Source organism: Polypterus senegalus, chromosome 13, assembly GCF_016835505.1.
Source record: "Polypterus senegalus isolate Bchr_013 chromosome 13, ASM1683550v1, whole genome shotgun sequence".
Taxonomy (NCBI): domain Eukaryota; kingdom Metazoa; phylum Chordata; class Cladistia; order Polypteriformes; family Polypteridae; genus Polypterus; species Polypterus senegalus.
Window position 1 is genome coordinate 80114991 of NC_053166.1, and position 27681 is coordinate 80142671.

At 41.2% G+C, this 27681-nt stretch overlaps 1 protein-coding gene across 5 annotated transcripts in view; it reads left to right on the forward strand.

The window, feature by feature from the left end:
- The window catches only part of plxna3 (plexin A3), a 314725-nt gene extending 288001 nt beyond the window's left edge, over nt 1-26724 (forward strand). For all 5 annotated transcript variants that reach the window (XM_039773770.1, XM_039773774.1, XM_039773773.1 and 2 more), the window contains exons 25-32: nt 1741-1900; nt 8580-8683; nt 10055-10151; nt 10374-10564; nt 11010-11179; nt 17892-18104; nt 18190-18340; nt 21868-26724. In XM_039773770.1, the coding sequence (XP_039629704.1) occupies nt 1741-1900; nt 8580-8683; nt 10055-10151; nt 10374-10564; nt 11010-11179; nt 17892-18104; nt 18190-18340; nt 21868-21963 (1182 nt within the window). In that variant the 3' untranslated portion in view covers nt 21964-26724. The remainder of the gene's footprint in view (nt 1-1740; nt 1901-8579; nt 8684-10054; nt 10152-10373; nt 10565-11009; nt 11180-17891; nt 18105-18189; nt 18341-21867) is intronic.
- The last annotated feature ends 957 nt before the right edge of the window (nt 26725-27681 follow it).

Genomic DNA, 27681 nt, shown 5'->3' on the forward strand with positions numbered 1-27681 from the left:
CATGCACAATGATTTACAAATCAAAAATATAACAAGTCACACACAGTATTAAGCACAAGATGGAACTGGAAAGTATGAACAACAGGAAATTCCATCTAACAAAGGGTAAATGCTGCACTAATTGACAAATTTGTAAAAGCTGAAGGATCATGTTTTCCAGATAAACGATTTGTTTTTTTGGACGTGGAAAAAGGTCGCAAACACAACACTTAACTCACAGAATAAACAATTGTAGCATTTCATGTAGCACTGCTACAAACTGATGCAGACACGTCCTTATTAAAGGTAGCTGGAGTCTTCACATCTTGAGATCATGCAGCCTCCAAGCAGCTGCATGTTGCATTCTTTAAGTATATTGGACTCTTGTGTGACATCTCATGTACATGCACTTCAATTCAGGAGTCACTTGTAGCACACCTGCCACATTGGTTAGTACCGCTCTCTGATAGCTCCAAGTACTAAGGTTTAAATACCATCCTAATCATTTTTTGTATGGATTTTTCTCATTTTTCCACACTTAAATGGATTCAATGCCACATCCCTCAGACCTGCAGTTTGGTTGGATTGCTGTCTCTTAACTTATGTGAGTTGGTATGGATGTGTGCGTGTTGTACTCTGCAGTGAACTGGTGCATTCCCAAGATAGGCTCCAGCTCCCTGTAACTCTATTTTGAAATAAGTAAATTCAGAATAGAAATGAATGAAAAACTGTAGTGTTCTCAGAATATCACAAGCTTGACCAGCACACCCTCAATTGCCTCCAACCCCTGAAATAAGAAAGCCTTCCATAGTCCAGTCAAATGTCTCAAAAGGTTACAGAGCGCTCTGAAGGTTTATAGAGAACATTGATCTGAGGCTTTATTTCAATTCCAGAGAAAAAAAATAATTAATCTGTATGTTTCCTTGGCAACCCCTAAAAAGCAGCTAACATCTTTCCTAAAAATAGCACTGCGTGATTTTTTTTTTTTTTCCGTCAGTGTGCACTTTCTTTTAACATATAATGTATTTTAGTGAAACGCCTGTCATTTCTAAAGAGCTGGTGACTAGGCCAGCTGGCTTCTGTCTTCTCTGACGTCTCAATTTGTTTGTTCTGTTAACTTTTAAAAAGAAAAGTTCGAATGAGTCCAATCCATCCATTTTCCAACTCACTGAATCCGAACACAGGGTCACGGGGGTCTGCTGGAGCCAATCCCAGCCAACACAGGAACCAATCCCGGGCAGGGTGCCAACCAACCTCAGGACACACACAAACACACCCACACACTAGGGCCAATTTAGAATCGCCAATCCACCTAACCTGCATGTCTTTGGACTGTGTGAGGAAACCCACGCAGAACATGCAAATTCCATGCAGGGAGGACCCGGGAAGCGAACCCGGGTCTCCTTACTGTGAGGCAGTAGTAGCGCTACCCACTGCGCCACTGTGCCGTCCATGAGTCCAATCCCCTATCTCAAATTTTAGTAACATTCAGCATGGTGATACTGAATATCTTCAAGGACCCAGAAAGGACTTTTGGCTGCTTTTCGTTAAGTCCTGTGCCAACATGGTTTACAGACACCCAATTATGTTCTGAGACTATAAGCATATTTTAGTGTGCACTACATCTTTGGAAGGTGAGTCTCCGCCATGACAAACCAGCCATGAAAGCTACCAGGGGGCTTTCAGACACACTTTTATCAGGGTAAATGATTGAGTGACATGTCTCTGTGATCCAAACTGATTCTAGTATATTTGATTCAGACCCTGAACTGCATTGCGCCGGATGGGGAGGTCGGCACAGAGATCCCAGTGAAAGTTCTCAACTGCGATACGGTGACTCAGGTCAAAGACAAGCTCTTGGATGCTGTTTACAAGGGGATCCCCTACTCCCAAAGGCCACAAGCAGAGGACATGGATTTAGGTAAGCATGTAGCTGGCATTGGACAGTGCATACAGACTGGTACTGAAAATGGAGTTCTTTCATTTTGTTTCCCTTCTTGCATTTTCTGTAGAATTGTCTGTGCAGAGAATAAAGGAGACACTGGCAAGGAATCAAAATGTAATTTGAAAACCTTTGTGTTCACATCAGTTTTGGTTGATATGTCAGGAGGCTGCAATTTGTAACTTTGACAAATTATTGCACTGGTCTTTTGACACATAATATAGTGAATCCCATTCCTCTGCACTGTTAGTTTATGTGCAGTGGTCAGTGTTAGATACAAATTTATCCCAAAGTGATAACTTTTGAAAACCTTTACTATGGTTTCTGAGCCTCTCAAGGTTGCTGCTGCTCCAAGAAGTTGCTGTCTCTTCCTGTGTTACTGCGTGATTCAAAGGAAGAGTCAAATGGAATGTTTTGCAGCTCTTGAGGATGGCCTTTAGAACATGGTTCACCTTACAAAGTTGCTCACGTGATGTTGTGAATGTCTTAGGAATGGTACATGGTTGATGAAGACTGACACTTTACAGATTACTTAACAATAAAGAATATATTTCTTTGCCGTATGGTTAGTTTTCTAAGGCAGCACACTCAGTGGTGTTGTATGTCTTGGAACTCTTCATTAGACGGCTTTATATCTGTCATTTTCAGCATTGTTAGGAGTCTCTCTCGGATATTTAGAGATATTCTTGAAAGGCTGTGGGAACATTCTACTACAGAAAGGTGTGTTGCTAAATTTCCCAAGAATAAAAAAATTCCTAAGACTGAATTGCCACTTACACATTTCTTATTACTGACCTTTGAGACTGACAGTTCACATGTCACAAGTCAGCTTTTTAGAATGTGTGGCATTTCTGTGTAGAACAATCAGAGTAACTTGCATCTTTTCAGGACAAACACTCAAAAGTCATTTGGAGGTCCTGTTGGAGTCAAGTGCAGAAACGTCAAGATGCTACATCTTATTAGGGGGCACTGTCTGTTGCTGCATTCAGAGTTTGTATGAATAATTGCTCCAGTCCAGTTCTGGTTATTTTGTTTACCATATCCTGTATATCTAGCATATTACAATTGTTCCTCAAAATTGTTTCTCTCTGCTGCAATAAAAATACAAATGAGAATTAATTAAGGAAGAAATTACATGACATATACAAATCATTAATACACCTAGTCAGATATTGTACCTATTGATGCACTATTTATTGTAAATTACATCTAATTAATTATTAGGAGAGGCCGGGTGCTTGGCCTGATTATTGTCACTAGGGAGTCTTCTTGCTGTTTGTTGTAGTTTTTTTTTTTTACTTTGTTCCTCTCAGTTGGGGTTTTTGTCTCATTTCCCTCCCACACCCCAAAGACACACATTTTAGGATAATTGTTGGATCTAAATGGCTTTTTATGAGTAAGTTGAGCGTAGGTGTGTATGCATGTATGTGTCTGTGCAGCCTGTCCAGGCTTTTTTCTTCTATATGTCCAGTGCTGTTAGTCCGCTGCTCCCGGTGACCCTAAATTGAGATTAGGTGGCTTTGAAAATGGATGGATGAATGAATGGATAATTGCATTTGCTGCTGTGCCTTTTAAGTGCAGTCAGATGCAGGTGCCATATTGTAATAAATGCGGTGTTTAGTAAAACCTCAATCAAGTCAAAGTTAAAATCAGTGAACTTTATTGTCATCTCAACCATATACAAGTATACAGATAGACGAAATCTCGAAGCTCAGGGTCCACAGTGTTACATGACGTGCAAGTAATAAATTAAAAATAGAATTATAATTTAAAATTAAAACACAAACAAGACATTGTGCAAAGACAAGACAAAGAAGTAGCAGCAATATTGACGTGTAGTTAGCAATATGAACACTGATGCAATGTATGGTAATTGCAATCTAGATACATAAATATAGTCAATAGATATGTAATATAATAAATACTGTAAATAATAAGTAATAGATATACAGTAGATAATACAGAAATTATCATTGTATGGTAATAGTTGTTTAAGACATGTGTAAACAATGACAGGTCAGAATGTTTCACAGCAGAAGGATATCAAGAGTGTCAAAATACTTAAAGGTCAGTATGAGATTTTCAGTTCTTTTTCTACATGCACACTAGTCTGCAGGAAAGTGGCTTGCATGTATAAAAGTTCTGTTTTTATAGGTGGTTGAAGCAGTGTGGAAGATCCCAGGGGGCATCATGGAGTTAAGGAGTCTGACCGCTTGGGGGTAAAACTCTTCTGCAGCCTGGCAAATCTGGCTTGATACTGCAGTATCTTCTCTTGGATGGCAGAAGTGTGAAAAGTCCATGTGAGGGGTGTAAGGGTTCCTGAACAATGCTGCAGGCCTTGCGGACACTGCGTTTGTAAAATATTTCCTGTAGTGAAGGGAGAGGCACCCTAATAATGTTCTCTGCTGTCTTCACTATCCTTTGCAGGCGCTTGCGGTCAGATATGTTGCAGTTGCCATACCAGACAGTAATGCAGCTGGTTAGAACACTCTCAATGGTGCCTCTGTAGAACATGGTTAGGATGGAAGGGGGAAGACTTGCTCACTTCAGCCGCCTCAGGAAGTGTAGTCTCTGCTGGGCTTTCTTGATTAGTGATGAGGTGTTATGTGTCCACATTAGTTCCTCAGTTATGTGCACACGAGGAACTTGGTACTCCTAACAGTCTCCACATCTAAACCATTGATGCTATGTGGGATGTGGGCAGGATGTGATTTTCTGAAGTCCACAATTATATCTTTTGTCTTCTCAACATTGAGAGATAGATTGTTGTCTTCACACCATGCAGACAGTGATTCCACCTAATCTCTGTATGCTATTTCATCATCCCTGCTTATCAGTCCCAGCACCATCATATCATCCGCAAACTTGATGATGCGGTTGGTGTTGCAGCCCATCCGAACTGACTGGGGCCTCTCTGTCGAGAAGTCCAGGATCCAATTACAGAGGGTGGCGTTCAGGCCCAACCTGCTCAGTTTTATAACCAGCTTTTGAGGGATGATTGTGTTGAAGGCAGAACTAAAGTCTATGAATAGCATCCTGACATATGTGTCTTTTTCGAGAGTGAGAGGTGAAGGGCAGAGCATATGGCATCCTCAGTTGACCTGTTTGAGCGGTATGCAAACTGAAGTGGGTCAAGGGAGGCAGGGAGATTAGTCTTTATGTGTGACATGACTAACCTTTCGAAGCACTTCATTATGATTGGCGTGAGTGCAACTGATCGGTAGTCATTCAGGCATGTCACTGATGACTTCTTCAGCACTGGTATGGTGGAGGTGTGGAAACAATTTTGTGGTGCTTTGCAGAATTTTGACAAATGTATTCTATTTTGTATTATTTTTGCCTTTAGAGGTTTTTCACCTTAAAGTCCTTGCATAAGGCTTGTGTTTTTATAGAACGATTAGACTGTTCTGGAAGGAGAGACAATTAGAGCAAAGCAGTGGGTGTTTGGAGCCCTTCAATTGTTATCTACAGTATATTATTTGAAAAGGTTTTTTTTTATTTTTTGCTGTAATTTTTTTCTTTTTTTATCAGTGAGCACTTGTTATTACAGAAATAAAAATATTTTAAATAAAAATATTTGGTGCACCTGGCACCGGGACACCCTAGGCCTCAGTTTGATGATCGACTTTGAGGTCATGTCGTCAAACTTGCGGCCACATGTCTTGGATACTCGGGTGAAGAGAGGGGCGGAGCTGTCAACTGATCACCACCTGGTGGTGAGTTGGCTTCGATGGTGGGGGAGGATGCCGGTCAGGCCTGGTAGGCTGAAACGTATTGTGAGGGTCTGCTGGGAACATCTGGCAAAGGTAGCTTCAACTCCCAGCTCCGGCAGAACTTCGACCACGTCCCGAGATGCCTGTATTGTTGAAGTGGCTGACTGGAGCTGTGGCTGTAAGGTGTTCGGTGCCTGTCGTGGCGGCAATCCCCGAACCCGTTGGTGGACACCGGCAGTGAGGGATGCCGTCAAGCTGAAGAAAGAGTCCTACAGGACCCTTTTATCCTGTGGGACTCTGGAGGCAGCTAATAGGTACCAGTAGGCCAAATGGAATGTGGCTTCGGTGGTTGCTGAGGCAAAAACTCGGGCGTGGGAGGAGTTTGGGGAGACCATGGAGAACGACTTCCGGATGGCTTCGAGGGGATTCTGGTCCACCCTCCAGCGAGGGGGAAGCAGTGCAGTGTCAACACTGTATATGGTGGGGATGGTACACTGCTGACCTCAACTCGTGACGTTGTGGGTCAGTGGGGGGAATACTTCAAAGACCTCCTCAATCCCACTAACATGCCTTCCAACGAGGAAGCAGAGCCTGGGGACTCGGAGGTGGGCTCTCCCATCTCTGGGACTGAGGTCACTGTGGTGGTCAAAAAACTCCTTGGTGGCAGGGCCCCGGGGGTGGATGAGATACGCCCGGAGTTCTTTAAGGTTCTGGATGTTGTAGGACTGTCTTGGTTGACACGCCTCTGCAACATTTAATGGACATCAGGGACAGTGCCTCTGGATTGGCAGACCTGGGTGGTGGTCCCCCTCTTTAAGAAAGGGGACCAGAGGGTGTGTTCCAACTACAGAGGGATCACACTCCTCAGCCTCCCTGGAAAAGTCTATTCGGGGGTCCTGGAGAGGAGGGTCCGTCAGATAGTCGAACCTCGGATTCAGGAGGAACAGTGTGGTTTTCGTTCTAGTCGCGGAACACTGGACCAGCTCTACACCCTTGGCAAGGTCCTGAAGGGTTCATGGGAGTTTGCTAAACCAGTCTGCATGTGTTTTGTGGACTTGGAAAAGGAGTCCGACTGTGTCTCTCAGGGAATCCTGTGAGGGGTGCTCCGAGAGTATGGGGTACCGGACCCCCTGATAAGGGCTGTTCGCTTCGTGTACAACTAGTGTCAGAGCTTGGTCCGCATTGCCGGCAGTAAGTCAAACCCATTTCCGGTGAGAGTTGGACTCCACCAGGCCTGCCCCTTGTCACCGATTCTGTTTATAACTTTTATGGACAGAATTTCTAGGCGTAGCCAGGGCGTTGAGGGGGTCCGCTTTGGTGGACTCAGGATTGGGTCACTGCTTTTTGCTGATGACGTTGTCCTGTTTGCTTCATCAGGCCATAATCTTCAGCTCTTACTGAACCGGTTCGCAGCCTAGTGTGAAGCGGCTGGGATGGGAATCAGCACCTCCAAATCCGAGACCATGGGCCTCAACTGGAAAAGGGTGGAGTGCCCTCTCAGGGTTGGGAGCGAGATCCTGCCTCAAGTGGAGGAGTTCAAGTATCTTGGGGTCTTGTTTCATGAATGAGGGAAGAATGGAGCGTGAGATCAACAGGCAGATCGATTCGCAGTGATGCAGGCTCTGCATCAGTCTGTCGTGGTGATAAAGGAGCTGAGCTGTAAGGCAAAGCTCTCAATTTACCAGTTAATCTACGTATCTACCCTCAACTATTGTCATGAGCTGTGGGTAGTGACCGAAAGAACGAGATCACAAATACAACCAGCTGAAATGAGCTTCCTCTGCAGGGTGTCAGGGCTTTCCCTTAATGATAGGGTGGAAAGCTCAGTCATTCCGGAGGAGCTCAGAGTAGAGCCACTGCTCCTCAACATTGAGAGGAGTCAGATGAGGTGGCTCAGGCATCTGATCAGAATGCCTCCTGGACGCCTCCCTGGTGAGGTGTTCTGGCCATGTCTAACCGAGAGGATGCCCCGGGGAAGACCCAGGACACGCTGGAGGGACTATGTCTCTCGGCTGGCCTGGGAATGCCTTGGGATTCCCCCGGAAGAGCTAGAAGAAGTGGCCGGGGGTGGGAAGTCTGGGCATCTCTGCTCAAGCTGCTGCCCCTGCGACCCGATCTCAGATAAGCAGAAGTGGATGGATGGTTGGATAAAAATAATTATTTTTTAGTGGTGTTCTGTTTTGCTGGATTACAGTATTTCTGTATTTATCCTAGTAATTGGGATTTTGTATTACGAATATGGTTGGTGCTGCTGCCTCATATCTGTCCAACACCAGGTTCAAATCCCAGCCTAGTGAATGGGTTGCATGTTAGGATAGCTTGGCTCTGTATGACATGAGTGAGGGTATAATGCATGAGTGTCACCTGTGAAGGAATTACACCCAATCCTGGGTTCCTGGGTCCAATGTGTCTCCCTGCACTGCAATAATCAGATCTGAAAAACTGATGGATGGACTGTTTCTGGGTGAACAGACTGAGGGAAAAAAAAATAGTTAGGGCACCAGCTGGGCTACTCCGTTTAATCGACACACACAAAATAGCCATGCTCTTGGCATAAAATAGGGTTGGTCTTATGCAGCCTATGGAATTCTCAAAATAACTTAAGACTTACCACCGTCTTCCAGGGACTCCCCGTTTTTATGGTGGAAGGGATGGAGCCATCTGTAGGTGGGGCTAAATGTCTTCCTTGGGTGTTTTCTCTGAACTGATGTGGAAAGAAAAGATAAGGTTAGTACCAGCATTCCCTCTGGTCCCATAGTGGTATCGCTTACCTCATCAGAGCCAGGAAGGTGGTCCTCAGGCACAGATGTGTGACAACATCATTATGGAAATTTACTAGAAGTGTACACGATGTCCTGTAGTGAGTGTCTCATTTATTGGAATGCCACTAACTGTGAAGCTTTTGGGATTGTGATTGGGATTTCACTGCGTGCTTCTCTCCGCAGAGTGGAGACAGGGTCGACTATCACGAATAATTCTGCAGGATGAAGATGTCACCACACGAATTGAGAATGATTGGAAGAGGCTCAATACTCTAGCGCACTATCAGGTATGTTCTCTAAGGTCATCTTTACACTGCTAAAAGTGAAGATGAATGTTTTGGGGTTTTCTCTTAATGTTTACATGTCAGTCAGGGTTTCCTAGTAGATTAGGTTTTAAAGCCCAGTTGGCTCCTCACCATGGTCAGTGACCCGACATTTGCACGATAGACATATGAGCGCCGATTAAAACGCAGCGACAAAATTGCGCAGACAAAATCACGAAAGTTTCATTAAATATGAATTACTAGTTTAAAGTATATATAATAATGTTTATTTTAGAAGTCAATATTATGTGTACATAATGCGCATGTATGTGTCCCACTCTCATGGCCTCTCTCGCGATTTTGTCGTCCAGTTAGCGAGTTTGTCGGCGCTCATTTGTCCGTCGCGGTTTTGTCGGTGCTCATATGTCAATCGTGCTTTTGTCAGTGGACCACCATGATCTTACTATGCAGTCTTGCACCATCCAGTTAACCTTTATTTGCTCGATTTTAAGAAATCCAGAATAAATGGTATTATATACTTGTGATTTTTAAGTCATTTGTTAAATCTCTCTCCTTAATTCCTTTTGTTGTATTGTATTTGTCAGGCACAGGCAGGCCAAACTTCCTGGTCTCTAGTACCTTTCTGGGGAATCTTCAATGGAAAAGCCCTTCATTGTATCTTATTCTTATCTCAGCAGAAGCTACCAAGGGTTATCCTTACTCATTGATGCCAAATCGATCCTAATCAGATCCTCTCAATCTAAAGAAGTAGTAACTCCACTCGGTTCCTCTCCTGTCACATATTGACAGATGTAGATGGATTATAGTAGCACGCCATGCAGTGGGTCTGAACCTGTTGTATCAAATGGGGAGCTATCTTGATATCAGTCTGTACGGGCGTTATGTTGAGGGCACTCCCCCCAAACTCTGGGTTGGTATCTATTACTTGGTGGGAGCTGTGGATGACTTGTTCTTTAAAGTCAGTGTACTGCACCATGGCTTTTGTTATGATGATCCACTTCTGCTTTATGACAGGTGAAAGTGGGGCTTAGTGTGGAGGAAGCTGTTCTTTTTATTTACTTTATATAAACAATGTCCACATTAACTGGCGACGTTCAGTTTGGATGCACAGCAGATGCTGTGCTATGTCAGTTAGATCACTAATGATAAATCTAAACAGTATTCAAAATTGAACAGATACATTGCAGATTAAATCTAATGTAAATAGGTTTAACTTGTACAGGCAGCATGGAAAATAGCAGATACGTGTACACAATGACAAAAGGATGCTATGCATGAGGCCAGCATGCCGGACATTTCACTCCTGTTGAGGTTTGTGTTATGAAGTGTTTTGGTAATTTTGTTACTAAAGTGTTTTCTTTCTGGACTATTTAGGTGACAGATGGATCGCTTGTGGCCCTTGTTCAGAAACAGGTTTCTGCATACAACATCGCCAACTCTTTCACCTTCACACGCTCCCTGAGTCGATACGGTATGTTTCCCATTCTCATTCTGGATGAACACTGTGGTCACTGTGGACAGGCATAATGCAATCATTAAAGAGAACAAAATTCTGATTTTAGTAGTCCATGGCCCAAGTGTCCATCAAACACTTCCCTAAGTCCTTAGCAAAGATAGCTACAATGTGTGTGCAATGAAGCAACTCAGGACTCTCAAACCTCTCAATGGGCTATTGCTGTGCTTCATTTTCTAGAAAGTCTCCTACGCACATCCAGCAGTCCTGATAGTCTACGGTCAAGAGCACCCATGATCACACCTGACCAGGAAACTGGCACCAAATTGTGGCATCTTGTCAAAAACCATGAACATTCAGACCACCGAGAAGGGGACCGGGGCAGCAAGATGGTGTCCGAGATCTACCTCACACGGCTGCTTGCCACAAAGGTATCAAACATGGTGTGCAATTGGATGAGTGGCAGGAACAATTATAGTCACTGATCAGTCAAGAAGAGAGAGAGAAATTGAGAATGGCAGGAATGAGGAAGAAAATGAGGGATTTGAGGCAAGCTAGGGAGGTACTTGTAGCTTCAGGTGCAAATGGCAGTATCAGAAGAGTGAGTTTCATGTCAGAACAGTTGAAGACTGTTCTGAAACAAGGAGAAGCTGCGTTGTTTACACCAGAGTTGTTAATAATGGGATGATTAGATGAGCACTCTTGAGGTAAGGGAGAGAGTGATAGCTGGTTAGAGGAGCTCATTTGGGGTGACAGTGTTTCTTGGACAGGATGTCTGTGAGGAAGAGTTCATAAGTGTGTTTTTTTCTTCATCTTTTGAGTATTAGTAAGGAGTAGGCATTAACAGAAAAGAGGGATCTTTTATTTCTTTCTTAGGGGACACTGCAGAAATTTGTGGACGACCTCTTTGAGACAGTCTTTAGTACGGCACACCGGGGCAGTGCCCTTCCTCTTGCAATCAAGTACATGTTTGACTTTCTAGATGAGCAGGCTGACAAGCGCCAAATCAGTGACCCCGATGTGCGGCACACCTGGAAAAGCAACTGGTAGGTGGCATCTCTACTAATGCTGTGTGTGTCCATGCATGTACTTTTTTGTCTAGTGGTCTTCCATTTAGGAAGTCTTAAAGAATCATGTAATTCTGTAATTAGGCTAAAGCTTAGAGAGAAGCACAGATTGGTTCAACTTACATACATACATATATAATATATATATATATATATATATATATATATATATATATATACAGTGGGTACGGAAAGTATTCAGACCCCTTCAATTTTTCACTCTTTGTTATATTGCAGCCATTTGCTAAAATCATTTAAATTACTTTTTTCCTCATTAATGTACACACAGCACCCCAATTGACAAAGAATTTTTGAAATTATTGCCGATTTATTAAAAAAGAAAAACTGAAATATCACATGGTCCTAAGTATTCAGAACCTTTGCTCAGTATTTAGTAGAAGCACCCTTTTGAGCTAATACAGCCATGAGTCTTCTTGGAAAAAATGCAACAAGTTTTTCACACCTGGATTTGGGGATCCTGTGCCATTCCTCCTTGCAGATCCTCTCCAGTTCTGTCAGGTTGGATGGTAAACGTTGGTGGACAGCCATTTTTAGGTGTCTCCAGAGATGCTCAATTGGGTTTAAGTCAGGGCTCTGGCTGGGCCATTCAAGAACAGTCACAGAGTTGTTGTGAAGCCACTCCTTCGTTATTTTAGCTGTGTGCTTAGGGTCATTGCCTTGTTGGAAGGTAAACCTTCGGCCCAGTCTGAGGTCCTTAGTACTCTGGAGAAGGTTTTTGTCCAGGATAGCCCTGTACTTGGCGCATTCATCTTTCCCTCGATTGCAACCAGTCATCCTGTCCCTGCAGCTGAAAAACACCCTCACAGCATGATGCTGCCACCGCCATGCTTCATTGTGAGGACTGTATTGGACAAGTGATGAGCAGTGCCTGGTTGTCTCCACACATACCGCTTAGAATTAAGGCCAAAAAGTTCTATCTTGGTCTCATCAGACCAGAGAATCTTATTTCTCACCATCTAAGAGTCCTTCAGGTGTCTTTTAGCAAACTCCATGCGGGCTGTCATGTGTCTTGCCTCTCCTTAGTGTGTGGAGACAACCAGGCACTGCTTATCACTTGTCTAATACAGTCCCCACAGTGAAGCATGGCGGTGGCAGCTTCATGCTGTGGGGGTGTTTTCAGCAGCAGGGACAGGACGACTGGTTGCAATCGAGGGAAAGATTGGCCAAGTATATATACAGTGGTGTGAAAAACTATTTGCCCCCTTCCTGATTTCTTATTCTTTTGCATGTTTGTCACACAAAATGTTTCTGATCATCAAACACATTTAACCATTAGTCAAATATAACACAAGTAAACACAAAATGCAGTTTTTAAATGATGGTTTTTATTATTTAGGGAGAAAAAAATCCAAACCTACATGGCCCTGTGTGAAAAGTAATTGCCCCTTGTTAAAAATAACCTAACTGTGGTGTATCACACCTGAGTTCAATTTCCGTAGCCACCCCCAGGCCTGATTACTGCCACACCTGTTTCAATCAAGAAATCACTTAAATAGGAGCTGCCTGACACAGAGAAGTAGACCAAAAGCACCTCAAAAGCTAGACATCATGCCAAGATCCAAAGAAATTCAGGAACAAATGAGAACAGAAGTAATTGAGATCTATCAGTCTGGTAAATGTTATAAAGCCATTTCTAAAGCTTTGGAACTCCAGCAAACCACAGTGAGAGCCATTATCCACAAATGGCAAAAACATGGAACAGTGGTGAACCTTCCCAGGAGTGGCCGGCTGACCAAAATTACCCCAAGAGCGCAGAGACGACTCATCCGAGAGGTCACAAAAGACCCCAGGACAACATCTAAAGAACTGCAGGCCTCACTTGCCTCAATTAAGGTCAGTGTTCACGACTCCACCATAAGAAAGAGACTGGGCAAAACGGCCTGCATGGCAGATTTCCAAGACGCAAACCACTGTTAAGCAAAAAGAACATTAGGGCTCATCTCAATTTTGCTAAGAAACATCTCAATGATTGCCAAGACATTTGGGAAAATACCTTGTGGACTGATGAGACAAAAGTTGAACTTTTTGGAAGGCAAATGTCCCGTTACATCTGGCGTAAAAAGAACACAGCATTTCAGAAAAAGAACATCATACCAACAGTAAAATATGGTGGTGGTAGTGTGATGGTCTGGGGTTGTTTTGCTGCTTCAGGACCTGGAAGGTTTGCTGTGATAGATGGAACCATGAATTCTACTGTCTACCAAAAAATCCTGAAGGAGAATGTCCGGCCATCTGTTTGTCAACTCAAGCTGAAGCGATCTTGGGTGCTGCAACAGGACAATGACCCAAAACACACCAGCAAATCCACCTCTGAATGGCTGAAGAAAAACAAAATGAAGACTTTGGAGTGGCCTAGTCAAAGTCCTGACCTGAATCCAATTGAGATGCTATGGCATGACCTTAAAAAGGCGGTTCATGCTAGAAAACCCTCAAATAAAGCTGAATTACAACAATTCTGCAAAGATGAGTGGGCCAAAATTCCTCCAGAGCGCTGTAAAAGACTCATTGCAAGTTATCGCAAACGCTTGATTGCAGTTATTGCTGCTAAGGGTGGCCCAACCAATTATTAGGTTCAGGGGGCAATTACTTTTTCACACAGGGCCATGTAGGTTTGGATATTTTTTTCTCCCTAAATAATAAAAACCATCATTTAAAAACTGCATTTTGTGTTTACTTGTGTTATATTTGGCTAATGGTTAAATGTGTTTGATGATCAGAAACATTTTGTGTGACAAACATGCAAAAGAATAAGAAATCAGGAAGGGGGCAAATAGTTTTTCACACCACTGTATATATATATAATGTCTTCCAGTAGTAACTAAAAAAATAATATTAGTAATAGCCAGCAGCCTTACCACATGCACTTCAGAAAAGGTATTCCACCTGAAACTAAGCATGTTTGGGTCCATCCAGTACTTGGTTAGAAGGACATCTGGGAAAAGCGTGGGTTGCTGGTGGAAGATTTGTTGGAAAGGCCTGCCAGGAGTGCTTACCCTGTGGCCTGTGTGTGGATCCCAAACCCCAGAACATTAATAGGGAAACTCTGTTGTAATATTAGGTGCCATTTTTTGAATGAGATGTAAAACCGAGGTCCTGTCTTTGTGTCTGTGTGCATAAAAGATCTCTGAGCATCTTTCAAAAAGAACAGGGCATTTCCCAATGTCCTGGCTAAATTACCCACGACTGCCTGGTCATTCTAACCCCTTAATCATCTCCTGTCTCTGACTATCACTGTCACCCCTTTACCACCTAATAGCTAACATGTGGAGAACATACTGGCACAAGAATGGCTTCTACACATTGGCGGTGGCTGAAGTGGTTTCCCGCTGTCTATGTAAAGTGCTTTGAGTAGGTTAGAAAAGTGCTGTATAAATGTAATTAATTACTTAATTAAATAATTAATTGTTCAATATTCTTCGTTAAAAAGAAAAGGAAAGGATTCAGTAAAAAATAAAACAAGCAAAGAAAGATTTCTCTAATGAGGTTTTTACGAACATCATTAAGGTCCAGAATAAATGCTGAATCCAAAAAGCAAAAAGTGAATCACTCATTAAATAACTTTTAAACTTATTTCTTAAGAAAAAATGCATTTGCTTTATTACACGCAGGCTTACATCCTGTACATAAGTAGCATTCATTATTTATTAATTCATTTCATATACACAGTCATTGCTGTTCAGAGCCTCTCCCAGAAACTTCACGCACAGTTTAAGAAGACAAGCTTTTCTGTTACAGGTTACACTCCCACACACAGGGAGAGCATACAAACTCCACATAGAAAGAGAATAGACTGGTATTTGAACCCAGCCACCTGGAGCTGCGAGACACCAGTGCTAACCACCGTGCCATTATGTGGCTCCAAGCTTCTTAGATACATTCAAATGTAGTGCATGAGAATATACCCATGAAGTAACTGTCTCATAATTAGGTGTGCACAGCTATGCTTATCTGCGATGGCTAATTATGGTAATTTATTTGTGAAAACGTTTTTCATTTTTATATAATAATGATAATCATCTTACGTATCGGATGTTAAATTGGTTGAAGTTTGTTTCATTAGACACGTGACCCGTATTTACTGTGAGGTTACATTCCATTTTGTTTCATTTTTTCCTCATATTCATCCTCAGTACCATTCTTGGAGGTGATGGTGTCTAAATGTGACTTCTCTATGACATCTTGATACGAGCAATATATTCCATTCACAGTGCAGATGAGTTTCATTCGCCTTCTCTCCAGCACAGCCTTCCTTACAGGCAATTATTAATGCTGATTTCACGATCCTTGCAGAAGCGATAATATGATCAGTTTCTTGATAAGGGATATAAGAAGAAAACAATTGAGAAGCAGGTTTATGAGAAAGTGAAGTCAGCCATCTGATGGTCCTTTGGAGTTTGCTTTCTTTTATGTGCCTATTTTGATCATTTTAATAATATTTCTACGTTTGTTTGGCAAATTTTCCTAATAAGCCATCAACTTAAAAGCTTAGCTCTCCTTATTAACATATAAAATATATCACAACTTAAAGTACAGTAGGTACACTTTTGCTACCTGCAACTCAAACTCTTAATATATATTTTTTGTTAAGATTTATTTACAAGAGAGGACAGACGGTTTTTTGATCACTCTGTTGAAATGCCAGAGGTGTTTATGTTATGAAGGATATCAGTGACTTCAATAGTAGAGTGTATGAGGAGTATCCTCAATTAATGCATTACTGCATAGTGGTTGAACATGTAGCTGAGCTTTCTGAAAGTTCTTGGCAGTGAACTTGGTAAAGCATTCAGAAAATTGTGGACCACATTAAATTATCAGTATGAGTGGCTCTGCTACCTAAGATGGGTTGAAATTTACAGTAAGTAATCAATATAGATCATCAGCAGTAGCGTCTGCTATGCACCATACAATGCATATTTCTCTGTTATGTGCCATTTGGTATGGGATTTGTAAAGCAGTCGTAATGGTTGTGATGCACTATCTATTCAAATGACAAATGGAATTAATTTTATTAATAAAAATATGTATGATGCTATATCTTTTGGTATGACAGAGACATGGCAAGAGGATGAACACGCAGACCTTTACTCTTTTACGAGCTGTACTACCCGCCTAAGATGGGTTGAAATCTAAGCAATCAATGAAAATCTCAACATTGACATTTACAGTGCATCATACAATGCATATGTCTCTGTTATGTGTCACTTGGTATGGGATTCCAAAAGCAGTGTTAATGGTTGTGATGGGCCATCTATTTAAATGACAAATGCAATGAATTTTATTACTAAAAGTATTTATGATACCCCATCTTTTGGTATGACAGAGACAGGACACACAGACCTTAATCCTTTTACTAGCTGTACTACCTGTCTAAAATGGGTTGAAATCTAAGTAATCAATATAAATCTCGGCATTAACATTTTACAGTGCATCATGCAATGCATGTCTTTGTTATGTGGCAATTGGTATGGGATCGCAAAAGCAGTGTTAACGGTTGTGATTCACCATCTATTGAAATGACAAATGCAATGAATTATATTACTAAAAATATTTATGATGCTCCATTTTTTATTATAACAGGACACACAGACCTTTATCCTTTTGGGTTAAAATCTAAGTAATCAATATAAATCTCAGTATTAACATTTGCAGTGCATCATTCAATGCATGGCTCTGTTATATGCCACTTGGTATTGGATTGCAAAGGCAGTGTTAATGGTTGTGATGCTTCAATTATTGGAATGACCGAAACATAGCAACCAGATGGACACATGGATACTTATCCTTTTATTAAGGTGGATTCTAGGATCCCTAACTTGCAACCAAAACTTAATTTAATTTTATTGAAAAATTCAATATCTATGTATTTTTATGATTTTTTTTTTAATTCTCTTTGTTAGCAGATTTACATTATTTCAAATTAAGGCATAAGTAGTCAATTGTAGTATGTAGACTTTAACTCACAGTAAGTCACAGTTTTGGAAAAGATCTTACATGCTCCTTAAGTGCCTTTCTATACCTAACTAGTTAGAGATGCCACCTGTCAGGGCACTTTGACTAGTTCAGTGAGAACATTTCTTAAGTGCCACTTTATTCATCTCTCAGTTCCTTAGATAGCTCACTCACTTTTGTACCCTCTACACTGTGGTCTCTGTGTTTTTGTTTGAAAACATACACCAGAGATTTCCAATCCCAAAGAATATGAATCTGCTGTCTTCTGGTTTGTACTGATTCTTCATCTGTGATAAATGCATTGCACCTATACTGTATGTGTTTCTTAAACTATAGTAGAATGTCGAATTTTACATACTTATGCTTTTATGACCCTTTACAGCTACCACACTTTCTTGTTGCCTTTTTTAGTAACCACATTCATGAAGTTCTTTATTAAAAGTGTCAAATGCTGTGAAAAGAATAAAAAAAATTGCTTGCATCAACCAAGGAATGTTTTGATAAATGTCTCTACACTAGATAGTGAGAGGCTACGGAAGCCATAACAAGGGTCACTTGCTTTCTAGACTGAGCTGAGGAAGGAGACAGAAAGAAAGTTTTTAAAAGAAGACAACTCTTCATTTTTACCACCCACACAAATGCCACCTCACAGCACAAAATTCTGGGAAAGTAAAATGCAAGAAGTCCACTAAAATTTCACTGTCACCCTTTAACTTTGCAGCTTGCCTCTAAGGTTCTGGGTGAACGTCATCAAAAACCCTCAGTTTGTCTTTGACATCCACAAGAACAGCATCACGGACGCATGCCTGTCGGTGGTGGCGCAGACATTCATGGACTCTTGCTCTACCTCAGAGCACCGACTGGGCAAAGACTCGCCGTCCAACAAGCTGCTATATGCCAAGGACATCCCAAATTACAAGACCTGGGTAGAGAGGTGAGTACAGTGTAGTGACATTTGCTCAAGGAGAGATTGCTGGCCACTGGAACTTAAGTTTTTATGCCTTCTGATTGTATCCCAGATACTACAGGGATATTGCCAAAATGCCGACAATCAGTGACCAGGATATGGACGCCTATCTGGTGGAGCAGTCTCGTCTTCATGCCAATGAATTCAACTCCCTGAGTGCACTCAATGAACTGTACTTCTATGTCAGCAAGTACCGAGAAGAAGTAAGTGTCCTTCACTGGTATGGCATCAGCACAGGCTGTTTTATGCTGTGAACTGTATTTTTTAAATATTAAACATTTTGCTGGGGCACCACCACTCATTTGAGCTTCAAGAACTGTACTGTTGTGGCTGTAGTTACTGCATGTCCAAGTATTGAGGACAGTTGCTCTGTGAGTCTACATCTGTGATTGGTTCTGCACTGTCTGAGCACACTACCTAGCACACATTCTAATATCAAGCATTGTGTTGGTGTGATCGTGTCTATCACATAACCTAGTGTTGCCTGGCATATATATCTGGTTCTGCACTGTCACTTGTCCCAGTGCAGCGTTTTGTTCTGTGCAATCCAGTGTGCCACACATCATAGCATCAAATAGGCCGCTTTACTTTGAGTATTGGGTTAGTGTGGAGCTCATCCCTATAGCCACACTACTTTCCTAGAATATTGATTTCTAACAAAGATCCCAAAAAATATCACATAACAGTGCAATACGCATTCCATACGATGGTTATGATTGGTGCTTCTTTATCTGACACATGTTATTGTATTGAGGAGTGTGTGGCTCCCATGGCAGGATCTGGAGCTGGTATTGTGTTCTTTTGCACATTTCCCAGTATTGACCACACTGCCACATGTTCCAGTATCAAACTAAAGAAATGGGAGTTCATGTGTAGCATACAGATACATGTATAATTTAGTAAAACATAGGGAGCAGAGGGCTTTATCGGAATTGGATGATTTTGCAAGTGGTGCCCCTCAAAGGTCAGTGCTAGGGCCTCTGCTGTTTTTAATATATATAAATGACCTTCATGGGAATATGAATGACAAGCCGGTTAAGTCTGCAGATGATACCAAGCTAGGAGGATTAGCAGATAAACTGGAATCCATTGAATCATTACATGGGGACTTGGACAGCATACCGGCTTGAGCATTTGTGGTAGATGAAATTTAATTTAAGTAAATGTAAAGTATTACTGATGGGATATAAAAATCTTAGGTTTGAATACACAATGGGAGGTCTGAAAATCAAAAAGTACACCTTATGAGAAGGAGTTAGGAGCCATAGTGGACTCAGCACCATTAACCACTAGGCAGTGCTCAGAAGCCTTTTAAGAAGGATAGCATGTCAAAGCTGAAGCTTTATATTGCCCAGGTGAGGCCTCACCTGGAGTACTGAGTGCAGTTTTGGTTTCCAAACTCCAAAAAAGACAAAGCAGCACTAGGAAAAAGTCCAGAGAAGAGCAACTAGGTTGATTCAAGGACTGCAGAGGATGAGATATGAGGAAAGACTGAGGAGCTGAACCTTTTCAGTTTAAGCAAGCAAAAATTAAGGGGTGACATGATTGATGTGTTTAAGAATACAAAAGGAGTTCGGACAGTGGATGGAGGTAGTTACTTTGGAATGAATTTAACAACAACAGAGGTATGCAGCTGGAAACTTGTTAAAGCAAAATTTCACACAAATGCTAGAAAGTTTTTCTTCACGCAGAGAACTAGAGACACATGAAAAACAGGGTGTTCCAGATCTTATTATGCAATTTTCATTACGCTATAAGTTATTAAGTTAATTACATAGTGAATTCACAACTGATTGGAGAACAAGTGGTACATTGCATGGAAAATCAGTGAATATATTCAATGTAAGTCCATTTTCGTTTATTACGAGATATTTCGAACAATTCGTTTGTCTTGCATTGTTTTCCTACATTGCATTAAAAGTTGCATAATTAAATCTGGACCACCCTATAAATGAATTAGACAGTAGGACTCTAGGTGCATTCAAAACTCAACTTGATGTTGCTTTGGAGGAATTAAATGAATAGGATTGCTGAGCTTTGTTGGGCTGAATTTCTAATATTTGGCTGAGTTTTTAATGTTCTAATATTGAGCATTGTGTGCTTTACTGAAACTTTTTAATGAATATCCAACTGAGCTGATGTATTACTGTTTTACGTATGTCTCCATAATAATCACCGTGCTGATATGGTGTCATGACATAGTATCCAGCAGTCTAGTAGCAAACCACTGCCCACCACAATTCCCAGTATAGTACTGACTATTGTGCTAGTGTAGCCTACAACAGCTGCTTATGTGTATCCATTATGCTAGTATTGTGCTGTCAGTCTCGCTTCCAATACTGGACAGGTAATACTGGTCTTGTAACACACAGGAACTATATAAGAAAGGTCAGAGCAGGCTCTTTTTCTTAGGAGACTGCCTTCTTTAAATGCGGGTAGAGACAACCTTCACATCCTCTACAGCTCTGTGATGATTAGTGGGAATTTGTGTGCTATGGTGTGCTGGGCTGGTAGTATTGCTTCCAGAAGGTCCCACTGAATCATCTAACTACTTAAAAAAGCAGGCTCTGTTATGGATTTTAGACCCCTTGGAGGTATTAGAAGAGAAAAGAATTTAAAGCTCTATCTATCTATCTATCTATCTATCTATCTATCTATCTATCTATCTATCTATCTATCTATCTATCTATCTATCTATCTATCTATCTATCTATCTTATATAGTGCCTTTCAAGTGTATCTATCTATCTATCTATCTATCTATCTATCTATCTATCTATCTATCTATCTATCTATCTATCTATCTTATATAGTGCCTTTCAAGTTTATCTATCTATCTATCTATCTATCTATCTATCTATCTATCTATCTATCTATCTATCTATCTTATATAGTGCCTTTCAAGTTTATCTATCTATCTATCTATCTATCTATCTATCTATCTATCTATCTATCTATCTATCTATCTATCTATCTATCTATCTATCTATTATTAAAAAAATCCTGGAGAGAAACAGTAGGGCAACGATACGTGATCTTCACGTTAAGATCATGGAAGACACTTAAAAGACTCGCGAGACTAGAGAGATTGGCCATGGAGCATCTCGCAGGGACCTTAAACATGAGACTTTGTGCCAAGAGATTAACCCAGGACCGTTTTGCGATGACGTAGAACATGAGATTCTTGCAAGACAGACCCTACTTACAAATAAATAAGAGTAAGGGCTTTGAGCACACACAGATCCAGGGCTCTCAGCACATATAAAGCTCATAAGGACAATACGTTATAAATAAAATGTAGACGACAAAGTGAAGAAGAAAGCAACGCGGAGAAAAGAGACTCAAAAGCGTTGGAGAGACAAAAAAGAAAAGGAATATTCTAGGTGCAAATTCAGAAAATAAGGAAAGTAATTATCAGCCCGGAACAAGTGAAATTGAAAAGATTCAGCATGTTGGGACTTGAAAGATTCCAAATATTGTTTTTACAGAAGTTCTGAAATAAAAGTGAAACTAATGAAATAGCAACAATTCAAAGAAAAAAAATCTTAACAGTGTGTATCCAGACAAACAAAAACGGGGGTTGGCGAGCAAAGTGAGCAGGGGGCATTTCAAATCAATCTATCTATCTATCTATCTATCTATCTATCTATCTATCTATCTATCTATCTATCTATCTATCTATACTGGCTAACTCTGACCATTTTCTTTATCTCTGCTTCCCACCCAAACAGATTTTGACTGCCTTAGACAGAGACGTCTACTGCCGGAAGCACAAACTACGTCACAAGCTGGAACAAGCCATCAACCTAATGTCTGGTAGCAGTTGAGGTCTAAGGTGTAGCAGCCTCGCTGGGAAAAAAAACAGGAATGTGCCATATTAAGAAAATAAAAAAACACAACAAAATAATAATAATAATAATAATAAGTGTAAAGAAGCCCTGGGCCCGGATCCGCCTGGGCGAGCCTGTAGCAGTGATGAGGAGCCACGACTTGGCAAACATTCCAGGAGTTGTGCGATGGGCCGGCCTTTTCATTTTTCTATCTTTTTTTGTCAGGGTGATGCACACTTTTGGCCCAGTGTCATTTCAAAGCTACTGTGTCCTGTGGGCTTTTATTTTGTGATTAGTTTGGTAGACTTGGCTCAAAACAGGCCTGAGCAGCCAGAGGCAGATTTGTGGACAATTTGGTCATCTCTCTCTCTCTCTCTTTTTTTAATGTAAGAGGTGGACTGCTTTCTGTATGGACAGATTTGTGCCAAGGAAATCACCGTCAGTGTGACATGAAGGCTTCAGGATGTGCCCAGAAATGTGTGCGAAGGAAAAAGTGGTAAGGGGAAGGATGGGGGTGAAACACTGTTTACAGAAAGTCGGAGACACCAGCTGCCAAAGAAAAGCGCCAGACCTTTAGAGGCTGCTTTTTCACCCGCTGTGCCCCTCCCAAACTCAGGGTGGCACATACGAGCTGTCTGCTGCATTTCACATTCATCTGCTCCTCCCTGTTCAATTGAAGGTTAATGAATTAGAAAATAATTTCCGACATCAAGGGGCTGTGAAACTTGAAAAGTGCTAAGATTGGGGGGACGTTGGACAGAAATTATTCGTTTAGGAAAATTTGAAACGTTTTAAGATAAAATGCGAAAAAAAATGATTACCTAGAATTTTCAGAGGTTCACCTTTCCAGTTTATTTACAAACATACATGAATTATTAATTTGGTATTTTAAACAAGCAAGAGTGGGGCCCTAAACCACTTAGAATAGGCTCTGAACATGGATAGAGAAACACATTTTTTTGCTGTAATGGTAAAACGAGTTTAGAGTGTGTGTGGGTTGTTTTTGGTGTATCAGTCTGGTTACTTGGATCCTCCCATTTTGTTTTTCTGAGCCCCCATATTCTGTTACACAGCACAGCGTTATATGCAAGATGGGTTCTACCTTGGACAGGCACACTCCTGCTCAGATGCACATCCAGTCATACTGGGATTGAAGCTTTCATTAAAATAGGATCCACTTCTTTTTCATGCTATTTTTTATTAAAGCAATTGTCTGTTTTATTTATTTATTTTTTTCCAAATTAACAATTTTAAAATAGTTGACTGTTTCATTACAGTGACTAGGTGAACACTTTGCCTTCATTTTTTTGTTATTAATTTTTCGTTCTTGTAAAAGAAATGGCAAATGTCCAGTTGTGTTAAGACCACAAACTTTCATCGTGTCAAGTGATGTTTTATTATAAATGAAAAAAAAAAAAAATCTCCCACTGCCCACCAGCCAGCCCTAAGTTAATTTGTAGCATTAGATTATATCCAGGGTGACTTTGTGTCGGGTGCTATTGCTGTCCCCAACACTCAAGATGGATAGACTGAACTCCTGCTGGACTTTTGTTAGACCCTTTTGTGAGAGTATGAAGAAGAGTGAATTTGCTGGAGTTGTTTCGCTGGCTGCTGTGCAATTGTTTCATTCCAAGGGTCAGGGAGGTGGACATGATTCTTTATTTAAGCACTTTGCCGTATATATCAGGGGCTCCCAAGTTCAGTCCTAGCGGACCACTGTGGCTGCAGGTGTTCATCCCAACCAGCGTTCCTTTTACTTGAACTCCTAACTTAATTAAATAAGTTGTTATGTCCCACTCTCTGTGCTTATAAAAATACAAAACTGGCTTTCTGAATTTCTATTAGTAAACATTTACGCATGTTACATGACGATACAATCTTTATTTTTCAGATTTTCATCATCCTTATCGTGATTTTCATTCCAGTTTTCCAGATGTCCTGGCATTTATTTAGTAATGAGCACACTAATGGGTCTGATAGTCAAGTACCTGCAGCCTTTCACCATTCTGTGTTGTCTGTTCTGGTGTCTGCCTTATTCATTGTTAACTGCCATTATTAGAATGCGATTAAGGGAGCATAAAAGATGTCTAATAGGAAAATGATAGTGAGAGATAAGTGGTGTGGCAAAGATTCAGATGTTTCAAAATTTATTATGAATGGAAACCTCATACTACTGTTCTTTTCTGAATGCGGAATAAGAGAAGAAAAAAAAAAGACTAGCTAATTAAACAATGAGGCCAGTTCAAGGTAAAATGGCAGACTGATTGTGTAAGAAGTTTTGACAAGAACTTGCAGTCACGGTGGTCCTCCAGGACTGAACTTGGGTACCACTACCCTCGATGAATGGGACAGCATATCAGCAGGAGTTTGCCTGTAAAGTCATTTGCACATAGGACAGATATCTGCCCCACCATGTTCCCCTACTTCAGCCTTCTTCTCAGTGTGTAGTGCAGCTCCCTATGTGTGATGGTCAGCACACCTCTGCAGCAGGATGGTCTTGACAGCATTATAGGCCTTCGGGCAAAGCAGTGCACTGGAGCCCCTACCTACACGACTACTCATCAAGTCACAACATACATAGATTAGCATGGGGACCCCGGGCGTTTAGATGGCCCTGCTCTGCAGCTGTTTGGTGAGAGGAGGACCCAAACCACTATCCAGCTCAAGATCAGGGTCTGTTTATACCTCTGGTTGCATTGGAAAATCATTTAGAAGTCCCCAGAGCAGAGCTTAACCATAGAGTGAGAAAAAGATGCTCTCATCATTTGAAGGTGCAAGAGAGTTTGGCCTAAACAGACTATATAAGAAGCCATTTCCCTATCTATGTTTTATACCAGCAGCACCTCAGAGAGTTTAAGATCGGTGTCTGCCGTCCTAGCCACTTGAAGCTGAGTGCAAAGGTGACACCAAAGGCAAGCATCAGTTGCCATCACTCCATCCACAGTGGGGAGACACGTCTTGGTGCTACTCCCATTACATATTGCAGATGGACATGTCCACCAGACCTGGCATTTTTCCTCTCAGGTGTAAGTGCCTGTCATCTGTGAAAACTGAGAGGCCTTTGGATTTTGAGTAAAGTGATCTTTTTCTCTGCATTGCAGGAAGATAATCATTAAGTGTGCTTTGCTCATTCACACTTTCTGCATAACAAACCTTTCTTACGTGATTATTATTTTTTTTCTTCCTAAAACTTAAGGCTCCATCTGTTCCCCACCCTGAGACTGTGTGAGTGGTGAAGATATTCACGTTCAGTTTTTCAGTTTTTTTCCTTGGCGTTACACAAATGTCATGCTGCTTCTGGCTTGTATAGAGGTAAATCCTGAAGACAGAAATTCAAAAAAAAAAAAGAACTTGCATTTTCTCCAAAAATTGACACCAAACAACGAATCTGGTAAATCCACTGGTAAATTGCTGCCTCAACCTACTTTTCTGGTTTACTGCACTGGTGGGGTCTGCATTTAGCCATTTGCTTCTAACTTAATTGTCTTGGTGCTAAGGTGATTTTGTTTCAACTCGTCTGAATGTTGACTAATCAGTTGTAACAATCAAAAGTCTTGAACCACAGACCTTCATGTAGCAGATTCACTTGTTTTGTGCCTTTTAAGCAGAGCCACTCAGTATAAGCGTGTGTCCAAACTCCAGACATGCAGAAAGAGCTGCCTATTGCCCGTTCCCATTTAGACAGCCCACTTTAATATTGTTGGGTCCTCCACATCATCACATGGTAGCACCTGTTCAGCTATAAGGGAGACAGAAGACATTGCTTAAGATATGTTGCATTGATGTGACTCCTACACAGGGCCACTGCCCACACGTCCTCTATCTTGCAACGTGAAAAACATGTGGTCATACTTTCCTCATGTTTCACTTAATCATTTGCGAGTTACGTGTCATGTCACATAAATAATAACTCCCAACATCTGTTCCAATGCAGGAGTCAGCTTTCAGGAGATGTTCCAGATTTGGTTCACTAGTGAACCTCCAAGTAAATGTGCCTGTGCTGAATAAAATGGAATTGGTGCCACCATTAAACAGTTCTGTGGGTATCCTCTTTGTCCTGGCTGTAATACTCATGTCCATACACATTTAGGAAGTGTCCTCATGAGCACACACTACACACATTTAAACAAGCAGCTCAGAGTGCAGCAGCGACCCTTCCACTCCCACGTCACCAACTAGAACAGCCACAGCACAAGAGGAAGCAGAGCAGACCTACAGGCTGCCAAAACGCTCGTCTTTGAAGGACACGGGCCACTCAAGGCACATCGATGTAGGACAGAATGGTGTTTCTGGGTGTTTCCTCTTTTTCCTTTTTTTTTTTTAAATCGCCTTTGAGTCTGTATTTCATCCAAAAAAAAAAAAAAAAAGAAAAAATAATTGTAATGCGTACTCGAGACCAGTTGGGTTTAAAGCTATTTAAATATGTTCTAATGTTATAAACTTGTTTACAATTAAAATTAAAAAGGAATATATTTATCTGCGTCCTAAGAATAGGTTTTTATTATTGCTCTGCCTAACTCTTTTTTAAATTATTTAGTTTTATGTTTTTTTCTTTTTTAAATTATTTCCTGTTTCTATGTTTTTGTTTTGTTTATAAAGTTGTAGAAATTAATTAATGGAATCATTTGCTGCAGTGAACTGTTATGTAAATAATTGCACTTTTTATTTGATCCAAAAGGTTTTCAAATGATGGGATCTTAACTTATGTTAAAAATGAGCATGGTGTTTTGTTTTTGCTAATAAAAGTGGATGAATCGATTTGACCGTTTCCACGTGCTTCATTTAATCTGCTGGCCATTTTAAATTCTCCCTGTCACTGCCTTCAGCCATGGGGTCCGACTTCTTTGAGCTCAGAAGGACAGGCTTATCTCCCAAGGTTCAACGGGTCAGAGCTGGTCACCGGTTTTGACCATGAGGTCACATCTCTTAAGAGGGTTCATCCTGTTTAACTCAATTAGTATTTATTTTCCACATTGTGCTCAGTTCCCAAGGTGCCTAGTAGTTCAGGTTTAATTGTCAAATCACACCTTTTGGTCACAAGTTGGTAAGCCTGATAGGACAAATTTGATAAGCGCCTTTCAAACGGTGGTCCGGCATGGTAACTGAGTCCATCAAAATTGAAAGATCTCAGAAAACTATGCAGGAGATAAGTCTGTTTGGGTATTTTTCACCATGGAGTCATGGGATGGGTCTGTACAAAACTTTCTCCATGGGGTCCCATTTTGGGATTGTATAAGGTGTGACAGGTAGGGGGCGCTACTGTTCCCTTGAACCCTCAGACCACACGTCAGACACCAGATAAAAGTCCAAGAAATTAATTTAATAATTCTATAATGTGCACAAAGCACCTCCACCTCCACTATACACAATAAACAATCAATAATACAATCAAATACAATAATCCTCCACTCCCAGACACATCGTCACCCTTCCTCCCAACTCAGCTCTCTTGCTGGGATCTCCCACAGTCCTTTTATAGTTCATGACCCAGAAGTGCTTCTGTCCCTCAGTCCATGTGATTTTACAGCACTTCCGGGTCAGATGAAAATTCCTTTTTTTTCTTCATCCCGGAAGTACGTCATTCCTTCCGTCCCCGTGACTGGGAAGTACTTCCGTGCTATTTGGAAAATACAAGTCCTTTAGCCTCCCTGCAGCGTCCCCTGGTAGCCCCCACAGTATCCAGCAGGACTGTGAATTAAAACTCCAAAGTCCATG